Source organism: Suncus etruscus, chromosome 5 (genome assembly GCF_024139225.1).
Source record: "Suncus etruscus isolate mSunEtr1 chromosome 5, mSunEtr1.pri.cur, whole genome shotgun sequence".
NCBI classification, from domain to species: domain Eukaryota; kingdom Metazoa; phylum Chordata; class Mammalia; order Eulipotyphla; family Soricidae; genus Suncus; species Suncus etruscus.
The window spans coordinates 100,513,158-100,530,362 of NC_064852.1; the positions used below are offsets into that span (position 1 = coordinate 100,513,158).

General features: G+C 34.3%; 1 protein-coding gene across 1 annotated transcript in view; it reads left to right on the forward strand.

Annotated features, from left to right (window-relative positions):
- SCN7A (sodium voltage-gated channel alpha subunit 7) overlaps window positions 1-17,205 on the forward strand; it is an 83,552-nt gene that overhangs the window by 15,337 nt on the left and 51,010 nt on the right. Inside the window, exons 2-5 of the mRNA XM_049773378.1 lie at window positions 7,526-7,764; window positions 10,643-10,754; window positions 13,598-13,688; window positions 16,594-16,722. Coding sequence (XP_049629335.1) covers window positions 7,526-7,764; window positions 10,643-10,754; window positions 13,598-13,688; window positions 16,594-16,722 — 571 coding nt within the window. The remainder of the gene's footprint in view (window positions 1-7,525; window positions 7,765-10,642; window positions 10,755-13,597; window positions 13,689-16,593; window positions 16,723-17,205) is intronic.

The window sequence follows — 17,205 nt, forward strand, 5'->3', positions numbered from 1 at the left end:
CCAATGAGTGTGCCCCAAACTCCAAAAGTAAGTAAATAAATAAAATAAAATAAAATAAAATAAAGTAAAATCAAATCCATATGCATTCTCATGTTCCAAAGGCTCTGTAAGAAATAGGGTCTAAATTTGATTTTAAAAGATTGAAAGCGAATGCTCACCTTAACGGTGAAAAGATTTGGCACACTTTACACAAATTTCTTTGTAGCCATTATTTTTATTTAACTACTCTGATTTGAAATAATCTATTAGATTTTAAGTAGATTTTATATTATGTCAATGTTTCAGGTTATGCTTAATGTCAGTAATAATATCTTCTCATGGGAAATAAAGCCACATGATAGATTAAAATTCATTGTCAGTAATCCTTAATCTGGGCATCCAGAGAATAAAAAAAGAAAAGGCCTATATGTGGAAAGTACTAATTTTCAACTAAGACTATAGAAGTTCTTTTGGCAGAAGCTGTCCAGAGGACATCAATAATTCCTTCACCAAAACAAACAAACACAATTAGCACTGGATAAGGCTCTGGTTCCATTGCTGCCATTGTTCTCTCAACTATTTAATTTTGAATGAAAACTGTTGAATTTTGCTAAAGCTTTTCTCCTTCACTTGCAAAATTGTATTACTTCTCTTTACTTTTGTGTCATTAAGTAAAAATTGAAAAATTTGAGTGCTACTTTTAATCGGGTTGTCCAATGTCATGAGATCACTTAGGCCCAAGAAACCTTGGAAAAGTAATTATTTGTATTATCTGGTCTTTTCTTCTCAGTTGCAGGTAAATTATCATTGTGAGTCATGAGTTACACACTGAAAGTGCATTTATCTATCTATCTAATCATCATTCTGGGCAGCACCATTTCTCAAAATTAGTGCCTGTTATACTAATTATCTTCAGTTTTACAAAATACTTGAGTTTAACAACATTTACATCAAACGGACTTCTTGATTGTCTCACATGACATCAATCTGTCAGCTACTCTAGCGATGCAGATTTGTAGGTAAATTATACTTGTACTATCACTGATATATAGATATGCAGAGTAGCCATACTGAGGTATTAAATATATGTGTCATAAAAAGCCACAACTTGAAAACCCTTTTTTGATGCCATCCAAATTTAGATTCAGATGTATCTGCGTTAACATTTGTTTTTATAATCCTACTATGTAGTCAATTCATTGATAGGATGATAGTGGAAATAAATAGTAAGTCTGGAAACTTACCAATGTTTTCTCATTAGTGAAATGGCAAGTATACAGATAATATGTGAAAATATGAGATAATGGAATTAGAAACCTTAAATTCAATGCCTTGCAAATGGTAGTGAATAAATATGATTTATGAAGTCTATAATTGGTATAATTATTTCAATAAATATTTTCCATGCTCAAATGCTTGAAATTACTTTGAGACTTTTTTTAATACCTATTTTCTTCACATTGATTCTGAGTCAACTTCTTACACCGGTATCCAAGAGAAATGGTTTGTACTTTATTAAATATAAAATATGAATACAGATGGAATTTGGTAGAGTCCAAGCCTAGTTGACTTTGATACAATTCTTGCCAAAAGCTTACTTTAGCTATTCAATTTTTCAGAAAGGCAGTCTAATGGACAGATTAACTATTAATCATTTATCAAAAAAAAATTCAGGTTTTAACTCTATTAAGATCACTCACTGGAAAGCATAGTGCATGAGCCATATTTTATAAATTTCCCCACAGAATTGTTTTTACTGAATTATTATTTAATGATTAATAATTCATAATCTGCACTTAGCTATCCAGAAGTCAGATGAAAGCCAGTCCCATCTAATTAATGTTTGCATTTCTTAGTCTCCTCAGAAAACAATGCCATCTATTCATTCATTCATTCATTCACCTAGTTAACAATCCAGAGTACTTTCTTTCTGGTTTTTAGGCCACACCTGGCAGCGCTCAGGGGGTCACTTCTGGCTATCTGCTCAGATAGCTCCTGCCAGGCACGGGGAACCATATGGGACTCTGGGTTTTGAACCAACCACATTAGGTCCTGGGTTGGCTGCTTGCAAGGCAAACACCGCCACTGTGCTATCTCTCTGGCCCCAGAGTACTTTCATTCAAAATCAGCATTACTAAGGAAATCTGGGGAATTACTAAATTATGAGAGAAAATTAAAACTGACAAATTTAGTACCATAATATAGGCTTTCTGTATACAATTTGTTTTAATCTTTATAACTTTTGGATATGAACAAACTGATATACGAGAAAACTTGGGTTTTATTTTGAGACCTAAAAGATTACAGTAAATACAAAAATGAGGAAGGAGATTATTGTGCTATAGAGCAACAACATATGCACAAAGAAGCCTATTTAATAAGGTTGATTGGCAAGTAAAATTTTGAGGATTCAATGTAATTAAACATTATAAAATATATTTTCATGAATGGCAGCATAATTGCATTAAGTATACAAATTTCCTTTGTACACAACTTTAAGAACTATACTATTTACATACACTTTTTAGTTTTGGAATGGAGCTTTAATATATAAGATATGAGAAGTAATTTTACTGTAATATGAAAAGATACATGTAAAATGTGCTTCAATTTTTTTTTGGATTTTTTTGCCCACAACTGGTGGTGCTCAGGGGCGGCTACTGGCTATGCACTCAAAAATCGCACCTGCCTTGGGGGACCATATGGGACAGCGGGGGGGTTCGAACCATAGTCCATCCTGGGTCAGCTGCATGCAAGGCAAAAGCCCTACCACTGCGCCATTGCTTGAGCCCTTGCTTCACATTTTTAATCAAATGTTACACAAACTTTAATATTTTCCCCATATCTTTAAGTCTTCTGATATTCTGTGAAATTCAGCCTAGAGATTTTTATTGGAACATTAAAAAATTATAAGAACTCAACCAATTAATATTTTCACCTTTTTAAATGATTCTATCCATTTTAGACCAGTTTGTGCTTTGCAGTTTCTGTTACATGGAAGTGATGTAATGTCTTATCAGATGGTTCCATTTTTTGACAACTATTTGAAAAGTGATTTAGTATATTCAGCCAAATTCTTTCTGACATCAGTTCATTGATTCTTGCTCATGTTTTAAATAATAAATAAACCTGATTTCTCTTCTATATGAGAATCACACAGATATTTGGAACCCATGGTATTCTAATATGCTTGAGTCACTTATTTACTTGCTTTATGTGCCATTTCCATTTATTTTGAATTGATAAATAGATGTGATTTGATTTAAATCAACATTCTTGTTATGCGTGAAGCTCCTCCAGTATTTGCACTTATGGTGTGATTATGGATTGCTGCAAAATAGAGAACTAGCTTCTTCATCTTTCTTCAGTACAGAAAAAAGTTATTTTTTTGGCAGACTTTCTTGGCAAACTTCAATCAGTATTGATCTGTATTGTAGTTGCAGTTAAGTAAAATTTCTTGGCAGTTTTTTTTTTCTGTGCAAAATTGCTTTTCTTTGGTGCACTTATATAGATGGGTTACTTGGTTCAAATGCAAAACTTATTGTATTCCTACTATATCTTATTCTGAGATTTTTCTATTCTAAGACAAAAGACTTTTATGACAATAAAGTTATATTTATCCACTCATTATATGCCAAATGCTATCAAAGAAATGTTCATTCACATTACATTATTTTATTTTATTTTATTCTTACTTGACCCAAAGATGAATACCTTCTTTTTTGGCTTGGTTTGGTCCCCAGCAGTGCTTGGGAACTACTCTTCTTTTTTTTTTTTTTTTTTTTTTTGGTTTCTGGGTCACACCCATCAGCGACCAGGAGTCACTCTTGGCTCTATGTTCAGGGGACCATATGGGACACCGGGATTCGAAACACTGTCCTTCTGGAAGCAAGGCAAACGCCCTACCTCCTGCCTCGGGAACTACTCTTGAACTCTGTTTAAACGTTGCTTCTGGTAGTTCTTGGGCATCATATGGTACCAGGGATCAAATACAGGGTTCCCACATGTAAATGGTGTACTCTTGACCTTTGAGCTTACTCCCTGACCCACCCTTGAATCACATTTTTATGATTATAAGTTTCAATATTATTAACTGAATTGAACGGGAGGGGATGGAGAGATAGCACAGTGGTAGGGTATTTGCCTTACATGCTGCTAACCTGGGAGGGACCCAGTTCGATTTCTGGCACCCATATGGTCCCCCAGTCTACCAGGGGCGAATTCTGAGTACAGATCCAGGATTAACCCCTGAGCACCACTCGCTGGGTGTGGCCCAACAATCAATCAATAAATAAAGTTAAAAATAAATAAATTGAACGAGACTTCTAAGAACATTAGTTAAGAGATTACAGAAGTCAATAAACATTACAAAGTTCATGCTTTTATATGAGTACAAATAATTCTAACAATCTTTTTTTTTTTTTTTTTTTTTTTGGTTTTTGGGCCACACCCAGTAACGCTCAGGGGTTACTCCTGGCTATGTGCTCAGAAGTTGCTCCTGGCTTGGGGGACCATATGGGACACCGGGGGATCGAACCGCGGTCCGTCCAAGGTTAGCGCAGGCAAGGCAGGCACCTTACCTTTAGCGCCACCGCCCGGCCCCCAATTCTAACAATCTTAATAAGTGTTTTTTCAAACTATTAAAAATAAGTAAGTTTTACGATGAACAATTTTTTAGTTTTATACTTTTAGTCTAAAAAAACTATAAGTAGATAACATGCGAGTTTTTCTGCTTTATATTTCTTCTTTAAAATAGTTTCGCGGGGAGGGGAAAAGAAAAAAAATAGTTTCGCACTCTATCCCTGTCATGTCTCTTGCGTGAACTAGGCAAAAGTATTACTATTATGAAATGTCTTTCTCTGGTTAGACCAAACCAGGAGAAAACTTATCTGAGTAAACATGATATGTATCTTTATCTAAATCAAAAGCTATAAATATGCAATTAGAATATATATTTAAAAATAAAGTTTATGGGGGGTTTTGGGGCCACACCCGGTGACACTCAGGGGTTACTTCTGGCTGTGCGCTCCGAAATCGCTACTGGCTCAGGGAACCATATGGGACTCTGGGGACCAAACTGCTGTCTGTCTTAGGCTACCATTGGCAAGGCAGATGCCTTATCACTTGTGCCACCTCTCTGGCTCCATTTAGACTATTCTTATGTGCGATCAAAGAGAGCCATTCTGTTGAGAGAATGTCGTAAAAATGAAAAAACTCAGAAAACTGTGATACCATCAGTAGCATTAAGGACTCATTCCTATACATTTTTCCATTCATATTTCTCAGGGCACAAAAATGATTCTATAGCATTTCTTTTTTATGTATTATATTTCTATTGGTATATTTATTAAGTATCAAATCTACTATTTACTTAAGCAAGTGGCTAGATTTTGATTCTTGCAATGATTAGTATTTCTTTATCTGGTCATATTTCTAACTTTCAATTTATCAAGGTTTATTAAATGAGCTAATTTTACCCAAAGTGGAAATTTTTGGAATAGAAAATAGAAAGTATATATATGTGTATTTTTTGTTTTAGGAACATAGAAAAAGAATTCAGACAAATCAATTGCTATAAGAGAAAAAAACACTCATCCAAAATATCAGAATATCAAAACAATTTTATTAAATAAATTATTTAATTGAATCATTGTGATTTGTACAGTTATAAAGTTGTTCATAACTGAGTTTCAGTCATACAATATACACCACCCATCACTAATGCATATTTTTCACCAAGATTGTCCCTAGTTTTCCTTCTGGCCCCCTCATGGCCCTCTTCCCGCCTGCCTCTGTGGCAAACATTTTTCTTCTCTCCCTTTTTTTTTTTGATTTAGATACTATGGTTTGCAATATTGAAGAGATATGATGCATATCACTTAATCTTTCTCAGCACCCAGCTCTTTTTTAGCGTGATCATTTCCAACAATCACTGTCACAAGGTACCTTTTTCTGCTTTAACTGCACTCTCCTGCTATTTGTGGCAAGCTTCCTATCATAGACTGGTCCTCCTGGTCCTCATTTCTATTGTATTTGGATATTATTACCATACTATATTTTTTTTGTGTGTGGTTTTTGGGTCACACCCGGCAGTGCTCAGGGGTTATTCCTGGCTCCAGGCTCAGAAATTGCTCCTGGCAGGCACGGGGGACCATATGGGACGCTGGGATTCAAACCGATGACCTCCTGCATGAAAGGCAAACGCCTTACCTCCATGCTATCTCTCCAGCCCCCATACTATATTTTTTATGTCCCACAAATATATAATATTACCATATTATACTTTTTTATATCCTATGCTATGAGCCCTCTTTCTCTGGCTGCTATCACTCAGCATAGTACTCTCCATTTCCATCTATGTATAGGCAAATTTCATGACTTCATTTTTCCTAACAGCTATGCAGTATTTCATTGTGTAGATATATCGTAGATTTTTTTTACCCACTCATTTGTTCTCAGACACTCAGGTTGCTTTCAGATTCTGGCTATTGTGAATAGTGCTGCAGTGAACATAGGAGTACAGAGAGCTTTTCTGCACTCAATTACATTTTTAAATCTTAATTGCAATAATAAATTTACAAAGAGTTATAAGGGAAATAAGTAGGAATTAGGCTGGAGAAAATTAGTTAAGGAACATTTTTTATGAGGGTAAAATACATAGTTCATTAATGGGAAGTTGATGCATGAAATTATATTCGATGAAGATTCATTTGTTTATCCTGTAGAAGGGTATAACTTTAACTATTCTGTGGAAAAGAGGTCTTTAAGGACTGCTAATTTAACATTGCCTATAAGCACTAGACAAAACATTATGGAAATACTTAGAAAATACTTGTATATGTTTGTCATGATACAAATAACATAGTGGTTTTTTTTTAATTATGACCAGAAGGTAGACTTTTAGCCTTGAAAGGGGGATGCAAATGCTTTAAGTTGTAAAATTGTTCTCATTGGTGAAATTGGTAATAGATGACAGGAAACAGTACTTTGGAAAACAAACTTGGTAGATATATGTTTTTTTTCTTTTATCTGAAGCTCCATATTTGCCTACACATTTGAAAAAATAAAAGATGAGTATAATTATGGGGAAGATAGAACTTAAAGGATGGCAAAGTTAAATTGAGAAGGAAAAATTGAGTCATGCAAATTAATCAGTCCTAGTCTTAATGAAGAAGAGATACCGAAAGACTGAGTTTAAGGAAGAAAAGTGTAGTCAAATAGTTAAATATAGCTCATAGTAATGTTGGATCTATCATCAAAAACCTGTAGGTTTTTAAAGTTCTTTCTTACAAGAGTAGAAATGATAAGTATTTTTTAAAAGTGTATTTTAATAAGAAAAGAGGTTGAGTAAATGAAATGAGTTGCTCAAATTAACATCTCAAATATCTACAAATCTCAGAAATATTTCTGAATGTATTTATCATATTATACACAATCATCATACAAACAAATTCAAAACATATTCATACAAAACATATTCTTATCTGTATAAGTTAAATATTTATATCAACTTTTATATAAAAATGAAGAAAATATTTTTTTACAGGTGCGAAGTTAGAAATGTCTTCACCAGAATCCAAGGATCTTGTGCCCTTTACTAGAGAGTCTCTTGAACAGATTAAACAGCATATTGCTAAAAAACATGGTGAGGAACACAAAGAAGATTTAAAGCCAAATGATAATTTGAAAGTTGGAAAAGAGCTTCCATTGGTTTATGGAACTCTTCTTCAAGAAATGGTATCTGAGCCCTTGGAAGATGTGGATCCATACTACAAGGATAAAAAGGTAAAGAATATTTCAACTTGTTGGCACTGAGTTTTAATTTTAACAAAAGTTAAATTAAATGGAAAATTTTAACTATAAAATTGGATAAGAAATTTCACACATACTGAGATATTTTAACAGAACTGACTACCTGGTAATTTGTTTGGGTTTACTTTACTTTGTATAGTCTATTCTGTTATGCTTTAAAGCAGTTTAAGAGTCTATACCATTGTGCTTTAATGCAGATTTCTTGGTGTATAGGAGCACTGGTTTCCTAAAATTATTTTCAAAATATCTATAGAAAATTTCTATGATGCAATAATTTTAAATGTTTAACTCGATAACCTGACAGTATTTGAGAAAACAGTCAATCTATATTTTGTATTGTTTTCATTTATTTATACATTCACATTTTAGCCAGAGAATGAATTGAGAAGCCTAATAAATATTTCAACAGTCCCAGAACAAACACAGAATAATAAAAACAGGAATAGTCTCAAGAGAAGCAGGGCTCTATTTAGAAAGAAAAATTTAGAAAAACATCTTCATTAAGGAAATTAAAATTAAATTATGACCTAGAAAACATTTCCTATTTTAACAATACAAAGGGGAGGTCTATGAAGCAAACAGAAGAGATTAAGTCTGAAATAAGGAAGAGACAAAGCATTGATTAAAATGAAACCCTACAGATGTGTTGCAAATTTCTGAAATAAAATGCTTATGATTGTTTGGAAGAGAGATTCAAAAGTTTATATAGAAGCAAGCAATCCAGTCTCAAATTTAGAGGTTTAATTATAGGAAGTTTTGATGGAGATACAAACAATAGAAGAAAGAGTGAGAATTGAAGACTAGCTAAAACAAAGTGTTCAGCTGGAAGAATAATGTTATTAACAAAACAGATAAAAATGTGGACAAAATATAATTTAATATTATTGGACAGCATTCACTGGCACTAGCAAATTGATGAAATGGGAAATATTTAAAGTCTAGACACGCACACACACACACACACACACACACACACACACACACACACACCGCCTCAGTATTTCTGTTAGCCTCCATATGCATTATGTAACTTCAGCTGTAAAACACTGATAAAAATCAGGGCTAAAGAGATAATGCAGTTAATAGAGTATTTGTCTTGCACTCAGCCAACCCAAGTTTGATCCCCAGCATGTCATATGATCCTTTTATTCAGTGCCAGGAGTGATTCCTAAATTCAGTTAGGAATAAATCCTGAGCATCACAGGATGTTGCTCCAAAACAAAAGAGGGAAAAATATAAAAATCTGGTAAAATCTTGAAAACACTGTAGTGAAAATGTCATCTTCCTAATGATTTCAATGTCTAAATTGACTGGTTGCACATAAATTATATATTGTGTGACATCTGAGATTGTTCTAGAAAATATCCTGAAATCATATTTTTAGTAAACAAATCTAGAATATTTTTTTCTTGGATTTAAAATGGAAGAAAAATAACTATGACACAAACAAAAATTTCCAGAGATTCTAACTATGGAAAGTTATATCATAATTTAATTTCATTTAGACTCTAAATTTTAGAGCATACATTGATAAAATAGCTATTAGTATATATTTGCATACTTCCTACAAACATTTACTATAGGTTTATGTAATATAAATACAAATATACCATGTTAACATCTCTGTAAGTATACAGTATAAAAACATTATAGAATATAGTAGAGTATATTTATATTACTATGTTATAATATCCAGTATTATGGTACATTATACTTTATTAAGTACTCTTACAGAACATTACTGTAACATCCCAGTAGCAGAATAAAACATTGTTTTTCTCTTATTCTCCTCTCTCTCTTTATCAGAGTGTTTATGCTATTATATGTTTCAGTTCTCTACAAATACTGCTGTATTTTGATCTTATTAATATTACTATTCATTTATGCACAAACCACAATAAGTGATTTTTCCGAATAGAAATGCATACATAGAAAAGTTATATATCGGGCCCGGAGAGATAGCACAGCGGCGCTTGCCTCGCAAGCAGCCTATCCAGAACCTAAGGTGGTTGGTTTGAATCCCGGTGTCCCATATGGTCCCCCGTGCCTGCCAGGATCTATTTCTGAGCAGACAGCCAGGAGTAACCCCTGAGCACTGCCGGGTGTAACCCAAAAACCAAAAAAAAAAAAAAAAAAGAAAAGAAAAAAAGAAAAGTTATATAGATGTGGGTGCACAAAAATTAAAAAATAAAAATATATATACATTTTATTGTATATACCAGGTATTAAAATGTGCCATTTCTTATCATTTTCTGATCACTTTTTGTTTTATTGCATTTTTATTCCAACATATTAATTTTACCATGTATAAATTTTGGGTTTATACAGTTAACATATAAGTTAATTATAAATTAATTATAAGTTAATGATAAATACATGCATGTGAATTCATATATAGATATATGTGAAGTTATACATAGATAACTACTAATTGTTATTGTAATATTTCTTTGAATCGCATTAGTTTTGCCATAATAAGTTCACATTTTATTTGCTTTAAAATATGGTTAGAATATTTTTTAAAATATTTTCTATAATATGATCTCATTACATACATCTTCACACATCATTTTGTTTTCTTCCCATTGCAATACTTCTTCAGGAAGAGTTGAGTATGATTTTGTGGCAAATGACTTTCTTAGAACAATGACCAAATGAAAAACAATTAGGTCTAATAACTTCCATTTCTGAAATAAAAGGCAAAAATTCTTTCATTTGATTTAAAGGTATGTCAGAATGTAAGAAAAGCAATCAGATTTCTCAGAATTCATAACTAAATTATCACTGACTATATGTTACATATTTATGTTATTATAGTGTTTAGTTCCATCTCATTTTTACACCTTTACAGATTTTTATGATTTTGAATAAAAACAGAACAATCTTCAGATTCAATGCCTCCTGGTGTACATTGTCTCCTTTCAGTCCAATTAGAAGAACAGCTATTAAGATATTGGTACATCCATATCCTTTTATATTGACTAGACTATTCTAATACAATGTAATTTTTTGTTCAAATATTGTCTGTGCCATATTTTTCTTTTAAAGTAATATCTATAAAGTGTTATACATTTTAAAAATACCTGTAAAATATTAATTGTATACATAATGTTAGTTAAAATGAACATTTTAACAAGAAATATTTTATATTTTACTAATAACGGAGCTTGCCTGTTTTGAAAATACCCTTTAAAGCAACATTTCGATATATGACACTTTATCTTTCCCCATTAACACATAAATACAGAATTGCATCCACACTGTAATGTTGGCTCAGTAGCATTCATTATTTAAATAAAAACTTTTGTCAAGGCAACATTTTATTAAGACATAGTTTTACTCAAAAGATAACTTGAGTGGTCGGGGAATGTGGCTAAGTGTAAACAATTGTTTTTCTATGTGTAAAGTTCTGTTTCAAGCTTTAGTAAGTAAAATAACGATATATATTGAAAAAATATTAAATGTGCATATATTTCTAAAATGTAATGGTAATATTTGGAAATATTATAAATATTTATAAAATAGTTTTCCATTGCTGCAGTTTGAGGATAATTAAACTTAACCCAGAATTTGGGGATTGAATCCCCCAACATAAATTTAAATTGGGGAAGGAACATTGAGATTTTCAGAACTTGAATTCTTCTCTATTTACCTAAGGACAACTGTAACAATGAATAAAATGGAAATATTGGTATTATTTTCTTAACATACTTAAGCAGTCAATCCAAAAGTAGTCATTTGGAAAAACCAAGCTAATTCTTTTCTGCTTAAATTATGGAAAGGACATGAGATTGACAACCTTAAATTTTCAGGAATCTGGGACAAAACTCAGTGATGAGATCCTTACCACTTCCCTGACAAAAAGGAAAGGTTGGGAGGAAGGAAGGAAGGAAGGGAGGAAGGAAGGGAGGAAGGAAGGGAGGAAGGAAGGAAGGAAGGAGGGAGGGAGGGAGGAGGGAGGGAGGGAGGGAGGGAGGGAAGGAAGGAAGGAAGGAAGGAAGGAAGGAAGGAAGGAAGGAAGGAAGGAAGGAAGGAAGGAAGGAAGATAAAAGGAATTAAGAAGGGAAATAATGAAGGAATGAAGTGAGGAAAGGGTCGAAGGAAGGAAGGCACAGAGAGAGGAAGGAAGAAAGGAAGGAAGGAAGGAAGGAAGGAAGGAAGGAAGGAAGGAAGGAAGGAAGGAAGGAAGGAAGGAAGGAAGGAAAGTAGAAAGGTAATGAGGGAGAAAGGAGAAAGTAAGGGATGTAGAAAGGTAATGAAAGAGGAAGGAGAGAAGGAGGGAAGGAGGGAAGGAGGAGAGGGAATAAAGGAAGAACGGGAAGGAAGAGGAAGAAATTAAGGAAGAGAGGAAGTATGAATAGAAAAAAGGGAAGGAGCGAGAGAGGGAGTAAGGAAAGTTGAAAGGTAATGAGGGAGGAAGGAGGAAGGAAGGGAGGGAGGGAGAGAGTAAGGAAAGTTGAAAAGTAATGAGGGAGGAAGGAGGAAGGTAAATAGGGAGGGAGGGAGGAAGGAAAAGGAAGGAAGGGAGAGAGGGAGGAAGCAAAAAAGAAGGAAGGGAGGGAGGAATTAACGAAGGAAGGAAAGGAGGGAGGGAGAAGGAAAGAAGGAAGGAGGGAAGGAAGGAAGGAAGAAAGGAAGAAAGGGGGGAAGGAAGGAAGGAAGGAGGGAAGGAAGGAAGGGAGGGAGGAAGGGAGGGAGGGAGGGAGGAAAAGAGGAAAGGAGGGAGGGAAGAGGAAAGAAGGGAGGAAGGGAGGGAAGGAGGGAGGAAGGGAGGGAGGAGGAAAAGAAAAGAAGAAAGGCAGGACTGTTGGTATTGTTTTGTGAGATCTAGATAAATACAGTTTTAAGGTCTAGTTGTAGTTTTTGTACCTTTTGAGACAATATTTGCTATTCTTTCTTATTTTACTGTTTCATTTGCCAGATTCTATTTCTTTATTATGTGGATTTAAAGAATATTCAATAATTTGAGGTGTTAGCTTTTTATTAGTTTGTTTACATGTCACTAAAGCAAAAACTAAAGGCACAGTTGTTCAAATATCTCTAGCTACCTTTAGAATGGTTAGATATTTAGGTGCAGGTCATTGTGGTTGTGAAACTCTTTCTACCAAGATCTGTTTCAGAGAGAGTTTTGTGGTGTGATTTGTACACCATTTGATTAAATATGGATCCAGGACAAGTTGTCATTCTGAAGCTTAGCCAAAGGGAATCAATTGGACAATAAAACTGTGCTAAAGCTGACATAAACTGACACAAGACATTGTTCCCATTACTTATACTGGAGTTCCTGGTGTAAGAAGTCTTCAGGTGCATGCATGGCATCTATACTTGCTCTAAATTGGCAGTCAGCCACATTAAGTGTGATGCCTATCACAAAGGGAAGAAAATAGGATTATTTTCTGTAGTCACAACTGTAATGTATTTTTGTACTGTAGATTATTTTTTTCTGAAAATATATTTGAAAAGATAAATCTTGGGCCCGGAGAGATAGCACAGCAGCGTTTGCCTGGCAAGCAGCCGATCCAGGACCAAAGGTGGTTGGTTCGAATCCCGGTGTCCCATATGGTCCCCTGTGCCTGCCAGGAGCTATTTCTGAGCAGACAGCCAGGAGTAACCCCTGAGCACCGCTGGGTGTGGCCCAAAAACAAAAAAAAAAAAAAAAAAAAAGATAAATCTTAATCTCATTGTTTTTCAATAACATTTGCATTTTGTAATTTGAAAAACTTGCCATCTAATATGTATATATAAATATACTATAGACACATATTTTAAGTATTATTATTATACATTACTCCTTAACCGTGTGCTACCTTATTTCGACTGTTCATTTTAATTAGTGTCCTGATCGACTGCACATTTATGACTATGACTGGCGGGCCAGAATGGCTACTAACATTACAGTAAGTTTTAAAACTTGACCATTTATCATCTGTTATAAAGATATATTTGTTATATTGTAATACAGTACTTTATATATTATACATTATACATTTTATCATATAATAATTACATATTCATATTTAATGTTTATACATGTATATTTTGTGAGGCTCTGAGCAGTGCTCGGGAGGTTGAGAGTCAATTTATGGAACTACTCAGCCATCTGGACAAGATGGCTCAGCAGAAGTCCCAAGATTCACCTAGGCTTGCCCGGAGTGATTCTTGAACACAAAACCAGGAATAAGCCCTGAGTACCATTTGGTACAGCCCCCAAACCAACAAACAAAAAACAAAAATAAAAGAAAAGTTCTCCAAATGCAGTGTTATGCCCCCAAATGCACTGACACCTCAGTGGTGTCCAGGGCTACCCTGTACAATGTGTGAAGATCATTCAGTGCCTGCAATTAAACCAGGGTCCTTCTCATGCAAATTGTGCTCTCTTAACTTGCTGTCACCTCTCATCAATCTCAATATTTATATTTTATATGCAATATTCACTTTACATGTTCATAAATGATAATTAGCCCCTTTAACAATTTTTTCTTTTTCAATATTCATATTGGATTTTGAATGCTTTTATTTTTCAACATGTCAAGTTAACACAGTTTAAAATTATTTTGTGGGGTTTGAGCCACACATAGCTCTGCTCAGGAGTTACCCAGGTTCTGTGCTCCAGGGACATTCCTGGCCATACTTAGGAGACACTATGGGATGGCAGGAATCGAATCTGGGTGAGCTACATGTAAGGAAAATGATCTATCCACTGTCTATCACTCTGGCCCAAATTAACATATTATAATTTTTGGTTCATGTGTAAGATTTCCTGAAAGTTAGGCATTGTATTTATTTATTTATTTATTTATTTATTTATTTATTTATTTATTTATTTATTTTGTTCTTTGGCTATACCCTACTGTTCTCAGAGATAACTCCTAGTTCTGTGTTCAGGGATCCCTCCTGACAGTACTGGGAGTGCTGGGGCATATGGAACCAGAGATTAAATTTAGGTTAGCTACTTGCAAGACAAGCCTTACCCACTGTATTATCCCTTCTACTTCCTAATAAATAGTAATATAATAAATAGTAAATATGTTTGAGAATTTGAGTTGATTTCTTTTGCTTTATGTTTTAATTATATTTCCTGAGGAACAGGAATAGTTTTTATTTGCATTGAGTTACAATGATAAAAAGATGCATTTACTTTTCTAGGAGGGAAAGCTTTCTTGATGCTATCTCTAAACTTTATTTGCTTTTGGGCCACATCCAGCTGCACTCAGGGGTTACTTCTGGCTCTGCACTCAAAAATCACTCCTGGCAGGCTGGGGGACCATATGGGATGCCTAAAATCAAACCTGGGTCCGCCCCAGGTCAGCCACATGCAAGGCAAACCCCCTACCGCTGTACTATCTCTCCAGCCCCTATATCTAAGTTTTGATCTTAGAACACAGAGAATTTGGTTAATATAAACAATATTGAGTCACTAATAAGTCACTGTATATGCATACAGCAAAGTATTAAATTTTGGAGTTTCAACTAAAAAGGCTAAGATTGTTGTGTTGAATGCAGTTAAACCTGACTCTACCCCTGGAATCAATCACAGCATTGGACAGTCTTCAAGCTTTGCCAAAAGTGACCCTTAAGCACAGAGCCAAGTGAGCTCCCAGAGCACTTTGGGTGTGGCCCAACTTCCACTCTATTCCCCAAAAATTTTACCTTGGATTAGACTTCCTCCCTCCTCTATACACCCCCTCCCTCCCTCCCTCTCTCCCTCCCTCCCTCCCTTCTCCCTCCCTCCCTCCTTCTCCCTCCCTCCTTCCTTCCTTCCGTCCTTCCTTCCTTCCTTCCCTCCTTCCTTCCTTCCTTCCTTCCTTCCTTCCTTCCTTCCTTCCTTCCTTCCTTCCTTCCTTCCTTCCCTTCCTTCCTTCCCTCCCTCCTCCCTCCCTCCCTCCCTTCCTCCCTCCACAACCAGCTGTTCTCAAGACTACCTTCTGTCTCTATGCTCAGGAAACACTTCTAGTGGGCTTTGACCTTATGTGATAGGGATAGCATCCAGGTAAGCAGTTTGCAAGGCAAGAGCCCACTTTCTAGTCTCTGGTTCAGCACTTTTGAAAAAAAAAATTATTAATCAAACATTTTGGTTAATGCCATAAATATACCCATCTTAAAGGCCCTAATAAAATCCTATTCTATGGTTTTATTTGTGTAAATATGTGTCATAAGAATAGGGACTAAATGCCTATTCATAATTAAGGTTCTAATTCATCACACCTGATCAAGTATAAATTCTACACTTAATCAAAGCCATTCAGGGATAAATAGCAACAAAAAGTACAATAAAAATATTTGCTGGATATGAAATATAAACATATGTTATCTGTGGATGAAGAAGTAGGGGGAGAGATTGAAAATCACCAAATGACAGAGAGAGGATCTTTATATCACTTGATTTATCTAAAACTTGATTCAAAATGTTGGAATAAAAGCAAAGGTACATAAAGTTTGAACCAACATACTCTAATGAATCAATCAGCTTCTTGGGATCCACAGGAGGTGGATAGACTACTTCATCAATATGTTTTCGATTGCAATAAGCATATGCTGTTGCTACATGCATAAATACTTCCAAATTTTTCATTTGTTGTGCAAGAAGAATAAGTTGTTGTGTAGCAATTACATTTAACTGAACAGCATCTCTGGTAAAAGAAAGTAACAATAAAAAATTAGGAACTACAAAAAAAGAAAAAAGAAAAAGAAACATCTTGTGCATGCTCTATTTGATTGGTTTGTGATTAGATTATCATAGAAATGCTATTTCAGTAGTGTATTATTCTCCAGTAAAATATTTCTATGAAAATATTTTTGCAGCAAAACTTTGCTTGGAATTTACGTTTTTGAAATAATTATAAAAATTGCAGCAAGAGGCATCGGGCTAGGATCTTTCTATTTCTTTGGTGATCCATGGACCTGGCTTGATTTCATCATAACTTTGATTGAGTGAGTATTTCTTTAGGCTGCAAATGTTTTAATATCTTAAAAACTGAATGGTGTTGGCTCATTATAACAAAGTTTTTTTTTAGCTGTGACTCTTCAAATAAGAATTCAAAAATTTATAGCATAGGGAGTTTCATTAGGCATTAAGTACAAACCAAACTTTTATGACATCAGCAATAAAAATGAAAGAAGTAGAATTTTTTCTACTTTTCTGTTGTCTACGAAAGTACTATAGGTTAATTTTTATACTTAAAAGTAATTTTTTTATTGAGCAGAAAATTTTAGGAAGAGTTAGGAGAAAATTCTAGCTTATTTTTTATTAAGTCTAATCTCTTTAAACTATTAAGTATACTAGATTTAAAAGGCATTTTACAGGCACACATACTTTGCTATGTTTATATATTTATTTAATGCCCATGTTTTATGTATAAATTTTATGCTCTAGGATATAACCACTGGTAGCAAACTACTGTTAAAATATTATTT